This window comes from Dermacentor variabilis, chromosome 11 (genome assembly GCF_050947875.1).
Source record: "Dermacentor variabilis isolate Ectoservices chromosome 11, ASM5094787v1, whole genome shotgun sequence".
Taxonomy (NCBI): domain Eukaryota; kingdom Metazoa; phylum Arthropoda; class Arachnida; order Ixodida; family Ixodidae; genus Dermacentor; species Dermacentor variabilis.
Genome location: NC_134578.1, coordinates 69139756 through 69161296, shown reverse-complemented (window position 1 = coordinate 69161296; position 21541 = coordinate 69139756). Strand labels below are relative to the sequence as shown.

General features: G+C 46.1%; 1 protein-coding gene across 1 annotated transcript in view; it reads right to left on the bottom strand.

Annotated features, from left to right (window-relative positions):
• Positions 1-1790: 1790 nt before the first annotated feature.
• Positions 1791-21541, bottom strand: part of LOC142564357 (clotting factor B-like) — a 32390-nt gene continuing 12639 nt past the window's right edge. Inside the window, exons 3-5 of the mRNA XM_075675338.1 lie at positions 20993-21107; positions 18618-18766; positions 1791-2082 (exon numbers count right to left, since the gene is read on the bottom strand). Of these exons, the coding sequence (XP_075531453.1) occupies positions 1903-2082; positions 18618-18766; positions 20993-21107 (444 nt within the window). The 3' untranslated portion in view covers positions 1791-1902. The remainder of the gene's footprint in view (positions 2083-18617; positions 18767-20992; positions 21108-21541) is intronic.

Below are 21541 nucleotides of genomic sequence, written 5' to 3'. Positions count from 1 at the left end.
TATACAAATGGTGTAACGAATGGTGTATACAAATGGTGTAACGGTTTCCTTTCCCCAAAGAATTCGTTAACAAACTAGAAGCAATTCAAAGGAAGGCACTAAGATATATTTACAACAAACATAGGTTAACAGACTCACCCACATAATTGCTAAAACAGGCCGGTTTACTGACCTTACAAAATCGAGCCAAGCTTGCACGATTAAAAATTATGTCTCAACTTATTCATAATGAATAGACAGTTCCAAACACCTATCTTTTGCACAAACACGACTCACCCGACATAAACATTCACTATCATTAAGCGAACAACCATTTCATACTGAAAGCCATAAGCATTTGTTTTTTCCCTTTCATGACACGTCAATGGAATAAGCTGTACCCTACTATTACAAACAGCCCATCGTTAACTACTATTTTGACATTAGCCGAAAATGAATGGCGTGCTTCACAATTATGATGTACTTGTGTCACCATCTATTTTTGTGCCATTTTACTTCATTAGATTGTGTACGTAATCACAATTTCTTTAACGACACCTTAACGTATCTTATGTATTACTACCTCTTGTCTATACCCCACTCTCATAACTTGTATTACTTGCCATTACTGAGTACTATTGTTTATTTATGCAAATTGTTTACTTCTTTTCCTGTTGTATTTATTGCTTACCACCATTGTTATTTGACAGACTGCCTCATTACCCCTTGTTATTCTTCAATTTAATGCTATGTGTTATTGTGTAATTTATGCCTAGCATTTTGTTCACCTTTGTAAATTTTCTACCTTTTAGATTACCTCTTGATTTTTTCGTAACATTATTACAATGTATTGCGTTATTTTTCTGCCAACTGTGATGTTTGCCTCTGCTAATTGCATGTCTATTATGTGTAATCTTAATATTTCGCTAATTATTATTGTTACATTGCCAGATAACTATATATGCCCTTCCTGTTATGGTCCCTGGTGGAATCGACAGTATCAATAAATAAATAAATAAATAAATATTTTTGGGGAAAACTACGGATTGCAAACTTTGAGCTTTTATTGTTTTGAAACATACTGATTTTCGGTGCTTTATCCAAATAATTTTCGACCCTAAATCGAACTTCGACTTCGTTCCGTCATTCCAATTTACTTTTACGCCTCAAATTCAATAAATTTGTTATGTCGTTGTTGCATAAGAACACCTGCGCTTTCTTCAGGTATATGATTAGGCGGCATCGGTTTTGAAGCCGAGCTAAAGCGTGTTTCTTAAAATACGCTGCTAGCTGGCATTTATATTCAGAAAAGACATGCAAAGGAATTCCAAAACTCCATTTTGTTTTGACTGTGGTCAGTGGCCTGCTTTTGTTTACTAGTAATCTCACCTTAACAGACTGTATGCCGTCGACTCGACCACTCGATTACACTACTAATTATTTCCGTAAATGATGTTTGGCGACCTTCGTAGTACACTACTTATACGAATTTTATGAATTTGTAATATTCTGTACAAGAACAATGGTCACATACGTTACGGAGCTTTTATATGAGTATTGTAGCCCATGCAGCTGCCAATACTTGCTTTCATTAAAGTGCCTCTAGTATGGTATGCCATTGGCTTAATAATTGTTGTGTGCGAACTTTTTCTATGCACCCAAGAAATGATCCAGGCAATATATCAGAGAGAAATCGGGATAGGAGATGTTAGCAACTAAAACATGACTGAATCTCTTGCGACCTAGCACACACGTGGAAACACGAAAACGAACTCTTCTGCGCAAGAAAATTTCAAGCCGCCTTCGATCACTGCAGTCACGTTTATTTAAGTTTTCCGAATACACAAGGCGTCAAGACACGTATCACGAAATTCCGCATCACATCCTTATTTGTAGTCAATACTACACTCCATCCTGCGAGGTTCACCATTCTTCCTGTACCATCTTGCGGATCCAGGGCACGAAGTGTGACACGCGGGTGAACACATTCGGGCTTTGCTGATTAGAGCATCCACCCGTCTTGGAGCCGAAGGACGCTACACCGACTTGCAGGTATCTTTGGCCATTTCCTTCCCAGATCGTCAACGGCCCACCCGCGTCGCCCTACCGAGAGATAGAAATGTGTGCGGGGCATTAGTTCCAGCACACGTATGTCGCTCTATAGCACCGACATTCGGGGATAGTTCGTTACACACAGCAGATCACGGTCAAGCGCGCTCAAACAAGGACAATATGAGGAGTAGATAACACAAGGGCTTACTTCCAACTGACACTTACCGTATGGTTCCAGCTATATTGGTCAGACCAAAAGGTGTCTGAATTAAATACTTCTAGAACGCAGGAGGAAAGGGGGAAATTACCTCGATAAGAATATTTCTGTACATTGAGCTGACTGTGGAATAAAGAACAAGAATCCGCGTAAACCCTTGTTCAACATGTGTGAGATTGGAGTCAAAAATAAGAGCCACGATTTTAGAGAGATAATTGAAGCAGATTGCATTAGAAAGGCGCGTGTGACCTGCGGCAGCGCACCTTCTGTTTTTCTGTCCTTCAAAGAAAGTTTCTGAGCATAGCCACCTGACGCCGGTATTTCGGTCTTTTCAAGTCATGAAGGAAAGTGTTCATTTGATGCAATTTTGTAAATACACGATCAGTTGGAAGTAAGCGCTTGTGTTGTGTGTTCCTCACTTTGCCCTTGTTTGCGCCCGCTCGACCATGATCTGCTACACATGTGTCGGCACAGCTGCCTAAGCGAACATCAAGTGGGTACAGTGGCAAAGTCTGTAGGTGTCTTATTAGGTGTACGCCCTCTTTCGGTTACGCGCAAGAGATGTGCCGTATCTGCTCCTACATGAACACGTGTTTCGCTCGTTCATCGTGTGGAGACGACCTAGTACAAAAGTTCACCCATGAGATTGTGAGCTCTTCAACGCTGCCGCAATAGGCAGCTCGAGTTTTGAAGTACAGGAGACGGTCCACTATATATATATATATATATATATATATATATATATATATATATATATATATATATATATATATATATATATATATATATATATATATATATTGCTAATTTACTTAGAGTTAAACGATATGAGATTGTCGCACAGCTGGCCAGAACCAAGGTAATTATGTTTGCCACAGCTAGGCGATACTCGAATAATGTTTTTCTATCCCCCTATAGTTATATAATTAGTCTGCATTATATAGTCAATTTCTCAAATATTTTTATTCGATGAAAAGTGTCAATGAGAGAATTGTAGAGTAACCTGAACAACTCCCGATAAAGCTTTCTGTTGCTCAATATGTGCTACATAAAAGGGTCTTCCCGAGCGTTAAAGCCCACGAATACACGCAAAGTGCTTCGAGCGGCCAGTCGCGCGCGACTTTGGGTGCATTTGCGGGTTTCTTTCACACTTGGAAAACACGTATTGAGCAACAGAAATCTGTATGGGGAGTTTTTCATGACTCTCTAAAATTTTATCATTCACACTTTTCAAATAATTATAATATGTGTGAAGTTGGCTAAGTGAGTAGGACCAAATGTGTAGTTAGGTCGAGTGAAAAAAAAATAATCTTGGGTGTCTCTAAGTGACGGCAAATAACATTACCTTGGTTCTGTCCAGCTGCGAGAAATTCGCATATTTTAACCTTTGGCTAAAATTAGCGAGGACAACCTGTATATGTATAGATGAAGGGGTCTGCGCTGGACGAATGAAAGAAGACGAAGAAGTGGGCTAGGGGAGAAGTGAAGACGAAGAAGTTCGAAGAAAATGCGCCTAATTGAAACCAAGCGATTTCCATGTTAGATTGATCGTTCTCCCTCCCAACCATAGCTTTCTTTTATTTCTTATCTTTTATTAACTATTATTGTTAATATTATTATTATCTTATACCCGGTTTTCATCTGATTATTTCCTTTTTCTCCAAACACAAAACGTTCACTTTTAAACTCACACGCCCAAATTGTTAACTCCCTTGTTATCATTATTATTTAGGCACCTAATTAAACCGCCCGATTCTTGGCCAATCCCCCACTGTGGGTATGTGCCACGGCCACTCAGGACAACAACAACAACAACAACAACAACGGCGGAGGACACCCATCTCACTAAGGGTATGCCATTTGTGCTGCCGTTCTAGTTAATAACGCTGCATTTTGGCGCAGCCGACAGTTTTCGAAGACCAGGCGTCTTCGGAGTTTGTTGTATTTACCCGACAACAAGTGCACGGTGGGCCAGTCACCGATCTACCTCTCGAAGTTAGTTCTACCGTGCTGATGAACCTGGTGCTGCAACAAGCTGCAATCAGCCTCCAAGCCCTCGTGCATACAGTATCATTGACGGTGAAACTACAGCTGCAGACACTGAGCGAACTCGTTCTGGAACCCATACGACATGGCACCCTCAAAAAGGAAACGCGTGCCTAGAAGGTGAGCGTAGACTTGACTGTTATGGAACTGCAAAGGCACATTATGCAACAGAAGGCAATAATGAGAACTTTCGTCCAAGCGCTTAATCGAGATCAATCAGAACGAGGCATTGTTGAACCTGATTTTCTTGAAGGAAACTCGCAAAGTGCGCACTATAGGCTGTGGTTTTTCGAGTATGCCTGTGACAAGAATATGTGGCACTCCAACGACACAAAGATTTTGAATATCCGCGCCCATTTGGACGGTATAGCCAAAAAATTGTATGATTTGCAACTGATGAATCATTGAACAACATGTTCGGAACTGTGGATACGCACCTTTTTATCGGCTTTTGAAGGCAACGCAGTAGAAAGATGGGATTTTCGCAATGTGTTTGTGATATACAGGTGTCTCTCTGCTTGAGTACTGTCTTGAGAAGCGTCACCTATTGTATTCTCCAGAACCAAAGCTGTTATCTCCTGCTGTTGTAGCTTTGATAGCGCAAGGGTTGTGTATCGAGATCCGTAGTAATGTCCGGCTCAAAGGTCCAAGAACATTTGATGACCATCTGACCTTTCTACAGACCTCAGTGCCAAAAACTACATTGAGAGGACAGTCAGGTGATAGAACAGAGTAACTTGATTCTCTTAGGCTGAGTTAGCATCTAGAGTCGTTGCCTCATCTGAATGTAAAGATAGCTTCATAAACAAATCCCTGGGATGCGTCTATCATGACTGTGAGGATGGTGAAGAACGAATCACCGCAGTTCCACATAATCTGCTTCCCAATTCCACATGATCTGACTAGCGTGGATCACAAACCCAAGAAAAAGAACTTCAGTGAGACAGTGCATTTGGTGTGGTCAAGCTTATTGTATGCCTCCAATAAGCTAGATGGCCTGAAGCGAAGGCTCTCGTTGACAGTGGAGCTTCGGTATCAATTATGAACAAGACTCGAGTCAATGCCGGTCGTCTGTACGCTGGTAGAGCCTTGCGTGTCCAATCCTACGATGGGTCAGTGACCATGCATAGTGAATGGATAACCTTGGCTATTGAATTTCAAGGGCATGCTATTACCAGTGACGTATTGGCAATTCCAAATGTCCCGTACGATTTTCTTTTGTCCCGTCCAGACATGGAAAAACTTAAGATAAACCTCTATTGGGACGACAAAGTAATGGCCGAAGACACGATAAGAACAAAAGACCCTGCTGAAGAACCTGATGTATCAAGGCTAATTTTTCACCAGGAAGACTTCGAGACTAAGTACCCAGAGCTTACATGCATAGGTAGATACTCTCCAGCAATGAAATGACATGCCGTTCCTTTCGAGCTCGCAGATAAAACGGTGGTTCGTTGGACCCGCTATAATATGTCTAGAGATAAAAAAGTGTTACTGAAAAAGAAGTTGCACGAAATGTTGGACGCAGGTATCATCTGGCCTTTTGTATCCCCATTTGCTTCTCCTATAACTATTGCACCAAAAGAAGACCGGACATTCCGCCTCTGCACAGACTACCAAGCTCTCAATCGCCAAACTGAGTTGATACCTTAACCAATGCCGAGAGTGGATGACATCAGTAACGAAATTGGTGGTTGTCATTGTCTTCACGAATAGATTTCTGCAAGGGCTTTTGGCAGATTCCACTAAGTGAAGAAACGAAAAAGTACGCCATATTTATAACCCCAGTTGACTTGTTTGAGTACAACCGCCTACCATTTGGTTGAAAAATTCCCCCGCGTGGTTTCAGAAGATTATGACGGACATTCTTAAACCTTACCTGGGCATATTTGCAATGCTTATATCGATGACATCATCATCTACTCAAAGAAAAAAGAGGAACACCGTAGTCCCCTTTCAAATGTTTTTCCCGCTAAGTCTTGCCCAGCTCAAAGTCAACTTCAAGGAAAGTGCGTTCTTTCAAGACACCGTAGTATTTCTTGGTAGGGTGTTTGATGGACACAATAAAATCACTAAGCAGGAATCGGTAGAGAGAATCTCCAAGCTGGTAAAGCCTTACGACGTGCACTCCCTGCGCGTTTTCCATGGCCTAGCAGGACACTTCCGGGCGTTTGTCAAAGACTATGCACTGAGAAAAAGGTGCCTCACACGTTTAACTAAGAAAGACGTCCCTTTTCAATGGGACGAGAAGTGCGAGGCTGTCTACTGTGATCTTGTAAGCTAATATCGTTGGGCCCCATCTTGCGAATACCGGATTTTTCTCTGCCTGTTGCGTTGAACAGGGACGCATCACATGACGCTACCGGTGCAGTTATATACCAGAAACCCTCGAAACAAGCTGGTCAAACCAAACACTACGTTGTGGGGTACTACAGCTATGCCCTGAAACCCGCCGAAATCAAATCAAATCAAATCAGTTTATTTTTCATCTCAAGGATGAGGGCAGGCTCGGGATAAAAGTGACATCAGTCACTTGAGGGGAACCCGAGCCTCCCTGATACATGGAATGCATTGAGGACAGACGAACAAAATTCGTTCATAGCAAGAAGGGGTCAACATTTACAACTCGTAATACACATAGATTCGTCATGAACTGAAAATATAGATATACAGATTCCTTTACGGTTAAATTATACAGTATAATACATGAAGACAAATTCCAATATACACTGAAAGTTTAGTTGGTGATAAACAATATTGCATTGATTTCATGATAAAAGGGCTTCCCTAATAACACGTATGCCACATTCTTCAATTATTATCTTTTTTTTAATTAATTTGTTTAATAAAACAGGAACAGTGAAGCGGAGCATTTGTCGGCCAAAGTGTGTTCTGCACAATGGAATAATCCAGTGTTGTTGGTAATGAGTAGGGTATGGGATAGTGTACGGTTCAAGTTGAAAAATATCCAAAAAAGCTCGATTGCTATTGAGCACGGATTTTTTATATCTTATTGCTAGGTAATACTCGTAAAGCTGATGAATTGGGATAATGTTAAACCACTTAAATAATTCACCCGTATGTGCATAGTAGTCAACATTAGCAATGTGCCTAATTACTCTACCACAAAAAAGGAAGCTCTGGCCGTATTAAAAGCTGTGCAATACTTTCGTACTTACCTGAGAGGTGCCACATTCATATTTTTCACTTATCATCAAGCACTGACTCAACTTCTGAGCATGGCCCAGCCAAGAGGCCGCATTGCTAGTGGCTGAACTATCTGCAACAATTTGATTTCGTAATTTCGCACCATCCTTGCCCACTCCTCACTGACGCTTTCGCACTATTAAGATTACTTGTAGACGAATCAAGCAAGAATCCAGAGGCAATCAATCATATTAAGCTTTGGCAAGGTACAGAAGAGCTCCAGCTTATCAATGGAAAGTAGCACGTGCCACCAACTATGATTCCAAGGGTTCTTCATCTATACCACGACAATCCTGGATCGGGCGGACATGATGGCTTCTGGCGCACTCATAAGAAATTGCTCAGGTGATTCACATGGCCGGGTATGAAAAACGGCAACAGCCATTACATCCGCACATGCCATCTCTACCAGGTCAACAAAGTTAAATTCAAGCAATCTACAGGTGTTATGGCAAACCCTGAATATTCAAGCGTCCCGTTCGAAGTAATTCACTTGGACTTCGCGGTGCTCAAAAAGAAGGGGGAAGGAGTCAAGCGAACGCAATCTTCCTTGCTCTCCATAGATGGTGCACAAGGACGATTGCGGCCAAAGCTGGCAAAGAAGACGCAAACAGCGTAATAGATCTGCTCAAAGCTGAACGTCTTGAGCAGATTAAGACGCTCGTCTGCGACAACGGGCCGGCTTTCCGGACTGCCAAATTATCAAAGTGGGCACAGGAGCACGGCATAACGATCAAGTATTCTTCTCCCTACCACCCGGCAGCAAACCGCCTGGCGGCACATGCCATACGAAATGTCAAACAGTATCTGAAGATGTATCCAGATTTCGCCGGTGGCTGGAAGTGCTGTCTCGAGGCCGCTATGACACATCACAACAGATCGTACACGACTGGTTTAGGCTGCAGTCCTTATTTTTCAACTTCGGGCACAGCGCCCATACTTCCTGCAGATCGTTAGCTAGGCCTCCTAGAGAACCTCGAACTCGCTAAATTAAGGAAAACTACCAAAGAACAGAAGGTCTACAAGGGCCGCATGATGAGAAACTTTGATAAAAGGCACAGTAGCGAGATACCGGACATACAAACTGGAGACCATGTCCTTGTATGTAAAGGAGCAGTACCTTCAAATTTTAAATAATACGGACCACTTCAAGTGATTAGGACTCCATCCCAGCATGGAATATTGGATAACGTTTGGTACAACAGAGCCTCGGGTCAAACGGAGTACGCCTCTATTGGAAACATATTCTAGTTTTACCCCAGCAGGTGTAAGTAAAAGAAGTCCAGAAGAGTGAAGCGGTCTACGCTGGACGAATGAAAGGAGACGAAGAAGTGGGCTAGGGGAGAAATGATGACGAAGAAGTTGGAATAAAATCGCGGACGACAACCGCCTCACTGAGATTATGTCATTTCTGCTGCCATTCTAGTTAGGAACGCTACAATAGATAATTGTGAGTACCTCTCAAATGCCAAATCAGACCCCCCATATCACAATGTGACTTTGAATGGCGCTTGTATCGCTGTCCTGCTAATTATTATTGTAGTCGTACCGTAGCCTTTGGTAGCGCATACAAGTCGCGAGCTTAGCGCTTGATGAAAAAATACGTGGCTTGAAATGAAGAGCTTTGATAAAGGCTACAGGCTGGCGTAGTTGATTTCGGCTCAATATGGCAAAGTCATCTCGGACAGGTATTTTTGCTTTGCTTTCATTTGTTTTTGAATATGCGTGGCGCTCGCAGTAAAAAGAAGGCTCAGTTGGCTTACCGCATTTTTATGTGTCTGCCCAGAAATGTTTCAGAAATATGTGTGCTTCATGTTTTTGGTGTACTCATTCAATTAGAAGTAGTCGCAGCTTACACAGCTTTTTCTGATCGGGGAAGTATTCACACCTGTAGAGATTTAGACATTACAGTGAGGTGGGGGATTACATACAGCAATATAAAGAGGTTATGGCATACAATAAGCAGCAGTATACTATACAATACAAAAAAGACGTTAGGGAGCAAAAGTTGTGCATCAGGACATCCATGTACAGTGCGAACAACGACAAAACAATTTCTTAGGTAAGAAACGGCAACATACAACTAAGTAACAAAGCACTATGTAATGATAGCGAACTTCACATTAACAATATTGTCACGTAGGTGACTGTAAGCTACCTGGCACGCAGGCAGACTGAAAGGGACACTGCGTCGACGGTAGACTTAAAGAGAGTTTAATGGGCGAACTTATGACCTAAATCAAGTGAACAACGCGGTGACGGCGAAAGCAGCAAGCGCGTCTGGGGCGTTCGTCGGAGAGCCAGCGCAGGCGGTGGTCCCTAATTTATGTTTCGCGTCCATGATCGAAACACGTTATTAAGCGACGGCGCTTGCGTTGCAGCGACGCCGGTCGCGTCGCAGCGACGCGAGCTGCGTAGCTCGCGTCGCTAGAAGCCGAAATAAACGCACGTGGCATTACCCCCCCCTCCACCTACCGTGAAAAATCATCGCCCCGATGCTAAAGAAAACAAGGAACTTGTAAGCATGCAATCAACCATGGATAACGGAAAAAAAGAATGTCTGTTAGTCCGCTAACGCTCAAAAAACTATCTGAGGCGCGCGACGCGCACCATTTCAGGCCGTGCGCGACGTCGCTGTGACTGCGTCACTCCATCGGGCACAACCTCGTAGACCAGCGGTCCAAGTGGTCGAGTTATCTTGTAGGGCCTGAAGTAACGGCGCAGGAGCTTCTCACTAAGCCAGCGGCGACGAATCGGTGTCCACACCATAACGCGGTCACCAAGGGCGTATTCTTGGTCTCGTCGTCGTAGGTTGAAGAGTCAGGCGTCGACGTTTTGCTGCTCTTTAATACGCATTCGGGCTAGCTCGCGAGCTTCCTCGGCACGTTGAAGGAAGCCGGCAACGTCTGCATGGATGTTGTCGTCTTCAACGTGAGGCAACATCGCATCAAGCATCGTGGCGACTTGGCGACTGAAGACAAGCTCGAATGGCGTCATCTGCGTTGTCTCCTGTGACGCGGTGTTGTAGGCGATGGTCACGTACGCATAGAGAAAGAAATTCAACAAGAGGGGACACTACTCTTCAACAACTGGCAACAGGAAACACGTCACGCCTAGTTTCAACACCATCCGTTAGTTGACGCGAGCATCAGAAAAAAAGAATGTGAAATAAACTTCCAGACAACGTTTTATTTTTTTTATTCGTTCCCACTAAAGGTGAAAAAGTTTTGCGTGTAAATGAACTTACACTTTGCAACTTTTTGTTGCGTTGCCTAGCAACAAGCTAGCGGCACGCCAGACGCGCGTGCATACGTCATGCGCCAGAGAAGCCGCAGGAGTGAGCGAGGCCGGACGTACGTGCGAAGCTCGCGTGCTCGGCGACCCGTCTGTTTTGGATATAGCCCATTTTTTGGGGGCTCCAGGCCTTCTCTATGCTTCTCTTGCGTATCGTCTGCATTTCGACACGGCACCACTGCACTACTGGACTACGGCAAGGTGAGAAATTATGTTTGACAGTGTGCGGGGCATCTTAAGCACATTTAGGCTTAGCTCGAGTGGCGCAGTTAGTGAAAAACAGCTCCGCCGTCCTGGCGCAGTTAACTTGAGTTAATGCCTCGTCCTGGGAGATGTTTGCGACGCCTTCTATGAGCCCCAACATTCCTGTAACTTATTTCGGTAGTTTTTGGGCACGCTTGCCGCACCCGGCTTATTGACGCACTAAGCGAAAACCGGCTCGGCCATGTGACGCATTTGCGCGAGCACATGCGTGTACTACGTCGTAGCGCCTAAGAAAGACAAGTTTTCGCGCATTCTCTGGCCCCCAACATTATTATAACTAACGTCATTATGCTTGGGGTAGTTTAGAAGCACGGTTGCCGCGCCCGGCTTATTGACGCAGTTAGCGAAAAGCAGCTCGGCTGTGTGCCGCAGTTAGTTTCGCGTGTACTGAATCTTACTGGTAGAAGTTCGTGACGCATTCTCTGACCCGAAAAAGTATTGTAATTTAACTTTTTGTGATACCTTGAGGCTTGCTCGCCGCGCCTGGCGTTGTGAAGCTGTTAGCAAAAAAGCAAGCCGGCCATAGTGAATTAGTTTTGCGTGTGCTGAATTTTAGAGGGACAAGTTTGTGACGCATTTTATAACCCTGCAACAACATATACCTTATTTCGGTACTCACGCTTCTCGAAAATGCGACGAGCGATTGCCGAGAGTGATAACATGGGAGTGTTGCATGCGCCGGCAGGACGCGTAAAAGATAACACGGAGGAGCTCGAGAACATGACATTTATGTATTCTGAGCAACTGAAAACAGGCTTTGCACCCACGAGTTTGACTTGAGTGCGATTAGAAGGCATTCTGCGAGCCTGTAACATGGTCTGGCTGAGCCTGTGTTGTAGCCACCTTTGTGTACTTGGTGTACCATCGTGTCGACTGAGGCCAAGTTGTTTTGGAAATGCGCAGTCACCCGTGTATTTGTGCACTTAAAGTGCAGCAAATAATGCCTGGGAAAGGAGGGGTGCTTGAAAATCGGATGTTCAGATTTAATGGCATTGTTTGGGAGGAGTCTTTGCTGCGAAATGTACGTAATAGTGAATTTACCTGTAATGCCGCTCATTCACCACTTGCGCACGTTTCGCCTCTACACGCAATACTCCTGTTGGGTCAATATACCGAAATGATACTTGCTTGCTTGTAATTTACTTTCTTTCAGCTGATGGCATCCGGTGGAGCATCGTACGGCAACGACTGCTGCTTACCTGGTGCCACAACTTTGGATGAATGCAGAAGAAGCCCGGAACGAGCAAAATAAAGATTTAATCAGTTCAGAAGACGTCTTTCGTATTCTTTATGAAATTGCACCCGACAGATCCGGCGCAGTCTTGTAAAGGTCAATCGCAATCATTTCTACTTAATATTGAAACGATTCCACGCCAAGGCCACGCGAGGTTCAGCACAAGCGGAAAAAAAATGAATGCCGCGCCGAGCAGCGGAGCCGGCGCGGCGTGTACCAACTGGTGTTCAAAACGCACGCTCCCAAAACCGAAACCGGAAGGAGCAAACAACATCCGCTTGGTGTGCTACAGTCAATTCGGCCGCTGGGCTCTATGGGAGTGCCCGCTCTTTTTGAAATTTCTTTCTCTATGACGTACGGAAGGACTTCGTCCCAAGCCTTGTGCCCGGCGTCGACATACATGGCGAGCATGTCTGCGAAGGTTTTAATTAAACGCTCCGTGAGGCCGTTTGTCTGCGGGTGATACACTGTAGTGCGCCGATGGCTCGTGTGGCTCAAGTGCAGAATCTATTGCGTAAGTTCAGCTGTGACGCCGCACGTCTGTCCGTAATAAGGACCTCCTGTGCACCATGAAGGAGAACGACGTTCTTTATGAAGAATTTGGTGACCTCGATTGCATTTCCCGATGCTAACGCCGCTGTCTCGGCATAGCGCGTCAGATAGTCCGTTGCTACCATGTTCCCGCAAGTAGACGTCGGGAAGGGGCCAAGCAGATCCATGCTTGTCTGCTGGAATGGTTTCCATGGTGGCTCGATCGGTTGCAGGAGGCCGGCTGGCCTTGTAGGCGGTGTTTTCCGACGTTGGCAATATCGGCAGGTTTTCACGTAGCGTGCGACGTCTGCGTTCAGGCCCGGTCAGTAGTACTTTTCTTGAATTCTTCCGAGAGTTCGAGTGAATCCCAGATGCCCTGCTGTCGGCTCATCGTGAGACGCTTCTAAAATCCCTTGCCTTAGCTTGACTGGCACGACGAGTAGATATGCCGCTTTGTACGGCGTGAAGTTCTTTTTCACAAGCACATTGTCGCGCAGGCATAGCGATGAAAGCGTGCGTCTCAATGCATTTGGGACTGAGTCGGTCTTTCCTTCGAGATATTGAACCACACAGTGTTGATCAGGATCAGCACGTTGATCTTCTCTTCTGCGAAGGTGTTAGAGCTTATGGGCCCAAGGAAGGCATCGTCTTCATCGTCGCAGGGTGGGGCGGAATCAACAGGGGCCCTCGAAAGGCAGTCGGCGTCTGTGTGCTTTCGGCCTGACTTATACACGACGGTGACGTCAAACTCCTGTAGTCGCAGGCTCCAACGAGCGAGGCGACCTGACGGATCTTTCAGGTTAGCGAGCTAGCACAGAGCGTGGTCGTCACTGACGACCTTGAAGTGCTTCCCGTAAAGATACGGCCGAAATTTTGTGACCACCCAAACGACAGCGAGGCATTCCTTTTTGGTCATCGAATAGTTTAATTCGGCTTTCGAGTGATTTGCTCGCGTAGGCGATGGCTCGCTCCAGGCCGTTCTTCTTTTGAATCAACACAGCACCGAGTCCTATGCCCCTTGCATCCGTGTGGATCGCGGTGTCAGCGCTCTCGTCGACATGGCCGAGTACTGGCGGTGACTGCAAGCGTCTTTGAAGTTCGCGAAAAGCGTCTTCTTGGGGCTTCTTGCATGTGAACTGCGCGTCGGCTTTCGTAAGGCGAGTGAGAGGCTCTGCGACTCGAGAGAAATCTCGGACAAAACGCCTGTAATACGCACAGAGCCTCAAAATCTACGGACAGCTTTCTTTTCACTGGGTATCGGGAAACTTTCCATGGCTGCCGTCTTCTTGCGGTCCGGACGCACGCCTTCGCGATTAACTACGTAACCGAGGAACAGGAGCTCTTCGTAGGCGAAACGACATTTCTCTGGTTTCAGAGTGAGTCCCGACACCCTAATTGCCTCTAGCACGGTCTCCAGCCTATTAAGGTGCTCGTCGAAGGTTGATGCGAAAACCACTACGTCGTCGAGATATACGAGGCATATCTGCCATTTCAGCCCAGGGAACACGGTGTCCATGACACGCTGAAATGTCACCGGCGCTGAGCATAGTCCGAATGGCATGACTTTAATTTCGTAAACACCGTCCGGCTTGATGAAGGCAGTCTTCTCACGGTCCCTCTCGTCGATCTCAATCTGCCAGTAGCCGCTCCGGAGGTCCATCGACGAAAAATACTTGGCACCGCACATTCGATCTAACGTGTCGTCGATTCTGGGAAGCGGGTAGACGTCTTTTTTTCGTGACGCTGTTGAGACGCCTATAATCGACGCAAAATCATAGGGTACCGTCTTTCTTCTTTACAAGCACCACGGGTGAAGACCACGGGCTGTTGGACGGCTGAATGACGTAGTTGGGAAGCATTTCTTGAACTTGTGTCTTGATTGTTTCACGTTCTGGAGCTGCAACGCGGTAGCGACTTCTGCGGACGGGACGAGTCGATTCATCGGTTATAATGCGATGCTTCGCTATGTGCGTTCGCCGGATCCTCGACGACTTAGAAAAACTTTCGGAATATCGCAGAAGAAGGCGACGTAGGTTTTCTTGCTTTTGTTGAGGCAGGGCGGGGTTAATGTCGAAGTTCACCTCATCAGCCACCGTCGACGACGCCTCATGGTACTACTCGGAGAGCGCTAGTGCGTCGCTTGTTTCGGCGAACTCTTCCAAGAAAGCGACCGTAGTACCCCTGTTAAGGTGCTTGTATTCCGTGCTGAAATTGGTTATTAGCACAGCCGCTCTGCCTTCACGCAGGTGGACGACACCGCGTACGACGAAAATTTGGCGATCCAGAAGGAGCTGCAAGTTCGCTTCGACAATCGCATCGCCGCTTGAGAACGCGTCTGTTTCGACGAGTGCCATGACGCCAGCACTTGGTGGGAGGCTCACTTGATCGTCGAGGATGGTGAACGTGGCGCGATGATAATGACTGATTTGCATTGTTTCTGACTGTCTCGTTCTCAGTGTTATGGTTTTCGTCTGCAGGTTGATCAGCGCACCGTTTTCGTTCAGGAAGTCCATCCCGAGGATTACGTCGCGAGAGCAGTGCTGTAGGGTTATGAAGTTCACAGGGTAGGTGTGACCGTGAACAGCCACTCGCGCAGTGCATCGTCCCGTCGGGGTTATGAGGCGGCCTCCTGCTGTGCGTAATTGAGGACCTTCCCATGCTGTTTTGACTTTCTTGAGTTGTGACAAAAATCGTCCACTAATGACGGACTAGTCGGGCCCGGTGTCGACGAGTGCAACCACAGGATGTCCATCTAGGGTACCTTGTAAGTGGGCACTTGGTGTTCGCATTCGATGTCGATCGGTCACCGACTGTGCGGTCTGTCGCTTCGCACGGTCGCGGCTGCGTCGGCTGGAAGCCTCGTGGCAAGGTGCTGTTGTGGCATTCAGCCGCGCCATCAAATTTGTGGTGTCGGGTCGCGGCTTCGTGTTTTGTGGCGTCGCTTCATCGGGTCGCGTCGTGTTGTCGGAATGCAACGAGGCGTCCGAATGCGTCGAGGCGGCGGAATGCGTCGTGGTTGCAGGAGAGTTTTTCGGTCTTCGCTCGAGAGCGGCGTCACCTCCCGACGTCGCTGGCTTTAGTTTACCCTACGACGGCTCGATAACCTCTCCCTCGCGTACCCTGGGTACTGCGAAGACGAACGGCGTGGGTAGGGTGACGGGGACCTTAAGTGACATGGGGTGGTATCTTCGGTCGCTCGAAGATAGGCTTCGATTTCTCGAGGCCGTTGGCCAGGCAGGGGTCGCGGGGCGTCGATGTTGTAGCCGCGGAGGCCCATCTGACGGTACGGGCACTCCCGTAGGAGGTGGCCGGCTTCACCACAGTGAAAACAAAGCGGTCGTCGATCTGGGGTTCTCCAGATGTCAGTCTTCCTCGTGGTGGTTTGCCGGGACGTGTTTGAGCAGACGGCCTGCTGCGTTTGCGGCGGTGGCGGGTAGGCTTGGCTGCGTTGAGGTGGCGCGTACGTTTCCCGTCGCCAGCTGGTTGGCCTCGCTTGGCTTTGCAGAGCGGCGGCGTAAGTTGAAACGCCTGGCTCCTGGCAAGGTGGCGATAGGGTTGGTGCCGTTTCAGCAGGATCGAGTGTGCCGAGCGTATGCTGTACCTCGTCCCTTACAACGTCGGCGAGCGAGGATAATTGTGGTTGCGCACCCGGTAGCAACTTGCGCAGCTCGTCGCGCACGATGGCACGGATGGTATCTCGAAGGGCCACAGCGGAAGCACTTCGGGAGTCGTCGCAGCCTAACGGAGGAGCACGTAAATTGCGGTCGTATTGCTTTGCGCGAAGCACGAGCGTCTTCTCGATAGTGGCCGCTTCGCTAATCCATTCGGCGATGGTCCTCGGCGGGTTGCGAATGAGAGCGACGAAAAGTTGCTCCTCGACGGCCCTCATAAGGTACTGAAGCTTCTTGTCTTCAGTCATGTTGGCGTCCGCGTGGCGGAAGAGCTCTTGCATTTCTTCCGCAAAGACGGTTACGGACTCGTTTGGATGCTGCTGGCGAGTTTGACGAAAGGCCTCAGCTCGTTCTTTGCGCAGAATACTTGCGAAAGTTGCAGATAAGTGCCTTTTGAAAGCCTCCTACGTTGTCAAGGACAGCTCCTGGTTCTCTTACTAGGTTCTAGCAGAGTCTTCGAGAGAGAAGACTTTCCGAAGTTTGTCTTCGTCAGACCACTTGTTCAAGGTTGCAACTCTTTCGTAACGTTCCAGCCAATCTTGCACATCTTCGCAAGTGGAGCCGCTAAAAAGCGGAGGTACTGGCGGTTGCTGGAAGACGAGCGGCGCAGGTGTGGTGGCGGCTTGCTTTGGTGACGTCGAGCGGTGGTGCACACGGCGACCAGGGGCAGGTAGTGGTCCCAATTCAGCAGGCAGTCCTTGTAGTAGGCGGCTGCTCCGGGTTTCCTCCTTCTTGTCTTCTCTGGAGCTGTCTTCCGCGTCGCCAGCTCCAGATGCACTGGGGCTGGTGTCACGGCTTTGAGGGGGTGTCCGAAGCATAAGCACCTCCACCAAAATGTCACGTAGGTGACTGTGAGCTACCTGGCACGCAGGCAGACAGAAAGGGACACTGCGTCGCCGTTAGAGTTTCATGGGCGAACTTGTGCCCTAAATCAAGCGAACAACGCGGTGGCGGCGAAAGCAGCAAGCGCGTCTGGGGCGTTCGTCGGACTGAGCCAGCGCAGGCGGTGGTCCCGTATTTATACATTTCGCGTCCATAATAGAAACGCGTCAAGCGACGGCGCTTGCGTCGCAGCGACGCCGGTCGCGCCGCTAGAAGCCGAAATAAACGCAAATGGCAATATACTGTACAATAAGGTACGAAATTTCAAAGAGCAGTTGCAAAATTTCCGTCATTAAGTAACTACGGCAGCATGCATTAGATACCATTCTAAAATGTTTTTGAGGAAAAAAGTGCTTTCGAAAAGTTTAGTTCTACAACTGTATTTCCTAACCTTCAGCTCGTGATCTGCTTGTCTGGCTATATCATGCAGCTGAAGAATATACTTATTGCGGTCAATTCCGACTTCGCCATAAAATATATTGTGAAAAAATTTCAAGTGTAATGTCTGCCTTCTCATTTCTAAAGTGTCCCATTTTAATGTTGGTTTTGCGGTAGTTATGCTAACATTTCTGTCATACTTGCCGATTAAGTACCCGTGCTGTTATATTCTGAACTCTCTCAGTTTATCTCTGTCGATACGCGTAGGAATGTCCCATACAGTGCATCCATATTCTAAAATGGGTCTAATACAGCTTTTGTACAGAAGATCACGAGCCTGCTGGGGAAATAGTCTTGTATCACGCCGAAGACATCCTAACACTTTGCATGCCTTTGCTGTAATGAAATCAACGTGCCAGTGTCAACACATGGACGATGTGAGGAGGGTTTACTTTTGTCTTTCTTCACAATGTCGAAAATTCCTTGCTTCGAATTGGCTCGTACAACCCTTGCGCCACGCGACTGGAGGGCACCGCATAAAAGTGAGCACGCGAACAGTTGGCAGATCAAACATATCATAATGAGTTTATAGATTTCAATCCGGACCCATTCAATGACCTACATTACCACTTGTAATAGAAATTGTTAGGCGTTTGCATTCGAATCGGACACACTTTTGTTGACATTTTCTGTCAGCTATGTCAGACGTGAAATGCCATCAGTGAAACTATTTTGCACTGCCAGCTTTGTTACCTATGTAAGACAACGTTAGCTCCTAAAGATGCACGCGAAATTGTTAGAAACCCTCTAACGGGACCCACAGTATCAATAAATAAAAATGAAACACAAATGTGACGCTTACCTCACATGCGGATTTGCCTTTCGCTTGTGTGCAAACGAGCTCCGCACTTCCAGCAGCGTCCTGCTTGAGCAAGGCAGTATACCACTTCCGGCAGTTATCAAATGGCACAACTTTCGTTTTGAAGTAGTGGAGCCAGGGTGTTATTGTCCCTGCAGTGAACGGAAGTGCACGGATTTAAGAAAGTGGCACGGAAGTAAATTGCTCAGCGATTAAATTGTCATGATTAAAAATCGCATGTTTGTGCGATGCAATGCGATGGCATCTCCCCATTAAGAGGTCGCTGAGCGCTCACGGGCGACTCAAATCGCGTCAGCTGCCAAGCTGTTTGGGATATCGCGTATCAATTGCTGAGCACTGTATACCTATTGGGCTTCATTGCTAAGGGAAGATATTGGGGACTACGTCTCTGCCAAAGCGTTACCCGTCATTCTATTCGAATGAAAATATTCGTTGGAAGAGGCTGAATGGATGCAACAGATCTTTTCTGCTGCTACCTATACCACTCGTCGGACTACAGGGATTATTGCGCGCTCAATTGTATTCTAAGTGGTCTGATAGTTTGTTGAGCTTGATGCCTGGGAGTGGGTTCAAAATAACGTATGTAATGAAAGTATAGTTGAAACGCCACCAAAATGCACCACCTACAAGAATGATTTCTAGGGAATGATAAAGACAACTTTCTCAGTTATCCCAAAAAATTATTTCATTAGCCAATGTACTAAAAAGACTTTTTCATTACAAGTTTATTACGCACCTTATCGCCTAGTGTTACATCAAATTTAGCGTTAAATAAATTGGTTCATTTATAACATTCTTGAAAACAGTTAATTTGTTTATGCATTATTTTATACGTATGAACAACTTTTGATTCCTTGAAACATGATGTTCTACTTTGTCAACTTCATAGCTATGGCTTCCAAGGGCCTTTCCTATCTTTCCTTGAGAATTATTAGCGTGATCGATCTCAAGTTGTAGTAATCAGAAATATCAAAGTTGGCCAGTGGAGGTCCTCAGGGACATATTTTAGCACCCCTATTATATATATGTTTTACTTGTATGTTGACAATCTCACGCCATTCTTCTTTGCTGTGTTTTTCACTACGCTGATGACACGCTTCTAGTATCCCGTCATGCCAATTATGATCAGGCCGCGCCAGAATTACAAATTGATGCTGTAAATGTCATGAGTTGGTACTGTAACATTTAAATTTCTATCAATCAAAGTATAACTAAACTCGTGTGTTACCACAGTCCCGTGAAGCGTATTGCTGCAATCACTGCATTGTTTCTTCATTCTTATCAGTGTAATAATTGTGTCTGCGCTCCCAATCCCTACTTTTCGAGTGTCAAATATCTGATGTTCATTTGTATTCTAGTTTGTATTGAGACAGTCATTTGGCTAAAGATGGTGAACGGCTGCGCAAGCCAAAGGAACCTGCTATATTCCATCAAAACATTACGCCCAATTTACTTGATGGCTCATGCATTAGGGGACAGTGTGCTGCGCTATTGAACTTGTCCTTTCCTAATTTTGTTCAGTGTTATGGCGCAATAGGGTTGATTGCTTACTACAAATGCATAATTCGTACCGTAATCTATGGTGTTCCAATTCCCGCTAATTCTAGTCTGGCTTTTCTTTTCGCGCACTTATGCCTTCGTTCAGGTTGTTATTTATTGAAAGTGTTTTTCCTACGTACCTGTGGAATAATGAACTTTGCCTCCCATATATACCTGCTTAAATATTGGGTCCACGAAATCATTTCGATTTGCCGGGAGTCCTGACTAGATATGGAGAAGGTCTTCGAGCTTTCTATGTGCCAAGTCTTCTGGATGACCTTGTTCAGGCAGCCGGAAAGACGTTAAGTCTGTTATTTTTGTTTCATATGCTTGATTTCTTTCCTTTTCTTCCTGCCTATTCCAATTATTTTCATCATGTGAATCGGTAGTCGTATAAGCTCTGACTTTTGCTTGCTGCGCGGCACTGCTCAAAAGCCATTTGTTCGCCTTGGCAGACCCATATTTAGGACCACAAATCAAGAATTTCTTATTATTATCGTTATCACAAAGCGTCCTCAAAGATTTCCAGCCGCCAACCATAATTACCTCACTATCTTCAGCAAAATATTGTAGTGCACAGCCGACCACTGTATAAGTAAGAATTTATGTGGCTCAGCCTCCCTTGGCGTTCGATGGAGCCGGAGGCATCGACGTGATGTAGGCATTGCTAGCGTTAACAGTGAACTGAAGTTGCTAATAGTGTCAAAGGTCTCGCTGCAATGCCTAACGCGAATACCTCACATCAGCTTTTTACGTGTTCACAAATCCACACAATGCTAACTCTAGCACCATCGTCTTATATATTTTTTACCGCGTACAGTCGTTTGTCAATCCCCATCCAGCAACGAACGCATCCTTGTTGGTCAGATGCACTTGCCGTGTGGGCAAGCATATAGGTCTGACAGACTGGTCGAAGTCAAGTGGGTCCTTCAGCTGCAATTGAAACAAGAGCACATTAGGTGGTACGGAAAGGGATTCAGTAAAAATTACAAGTTCTAATCAGCATTCAAGTAATTGTAGTTCACGCGTAGACATTGATATAGATAGCGATAGCAGTTCAGGCAGACCCTATCTCACGAGGGGTGTCTAGGTTAATGGCGTTCGCATTTATGAAAGGTAGTGACTCACCTATATGCAGAACGCCTCAACTTGTCATGTTTAAGTCTTGTAGACAGCCGGGCTTTTCTCTCGCGATTTCTAGCGTACAGACTGCGCCAATAGCGGAACTGCCGCGAAATATGAACCTGGCAAACGTGTTACTATCATCATCAGCCTCATTACGCGAACTGCACGGCAAAGGCCTCTCCCATACTTTTCCAACTACCCTTGTCTATAGACTGTTAATATAGGTTCACACAAGACTACCT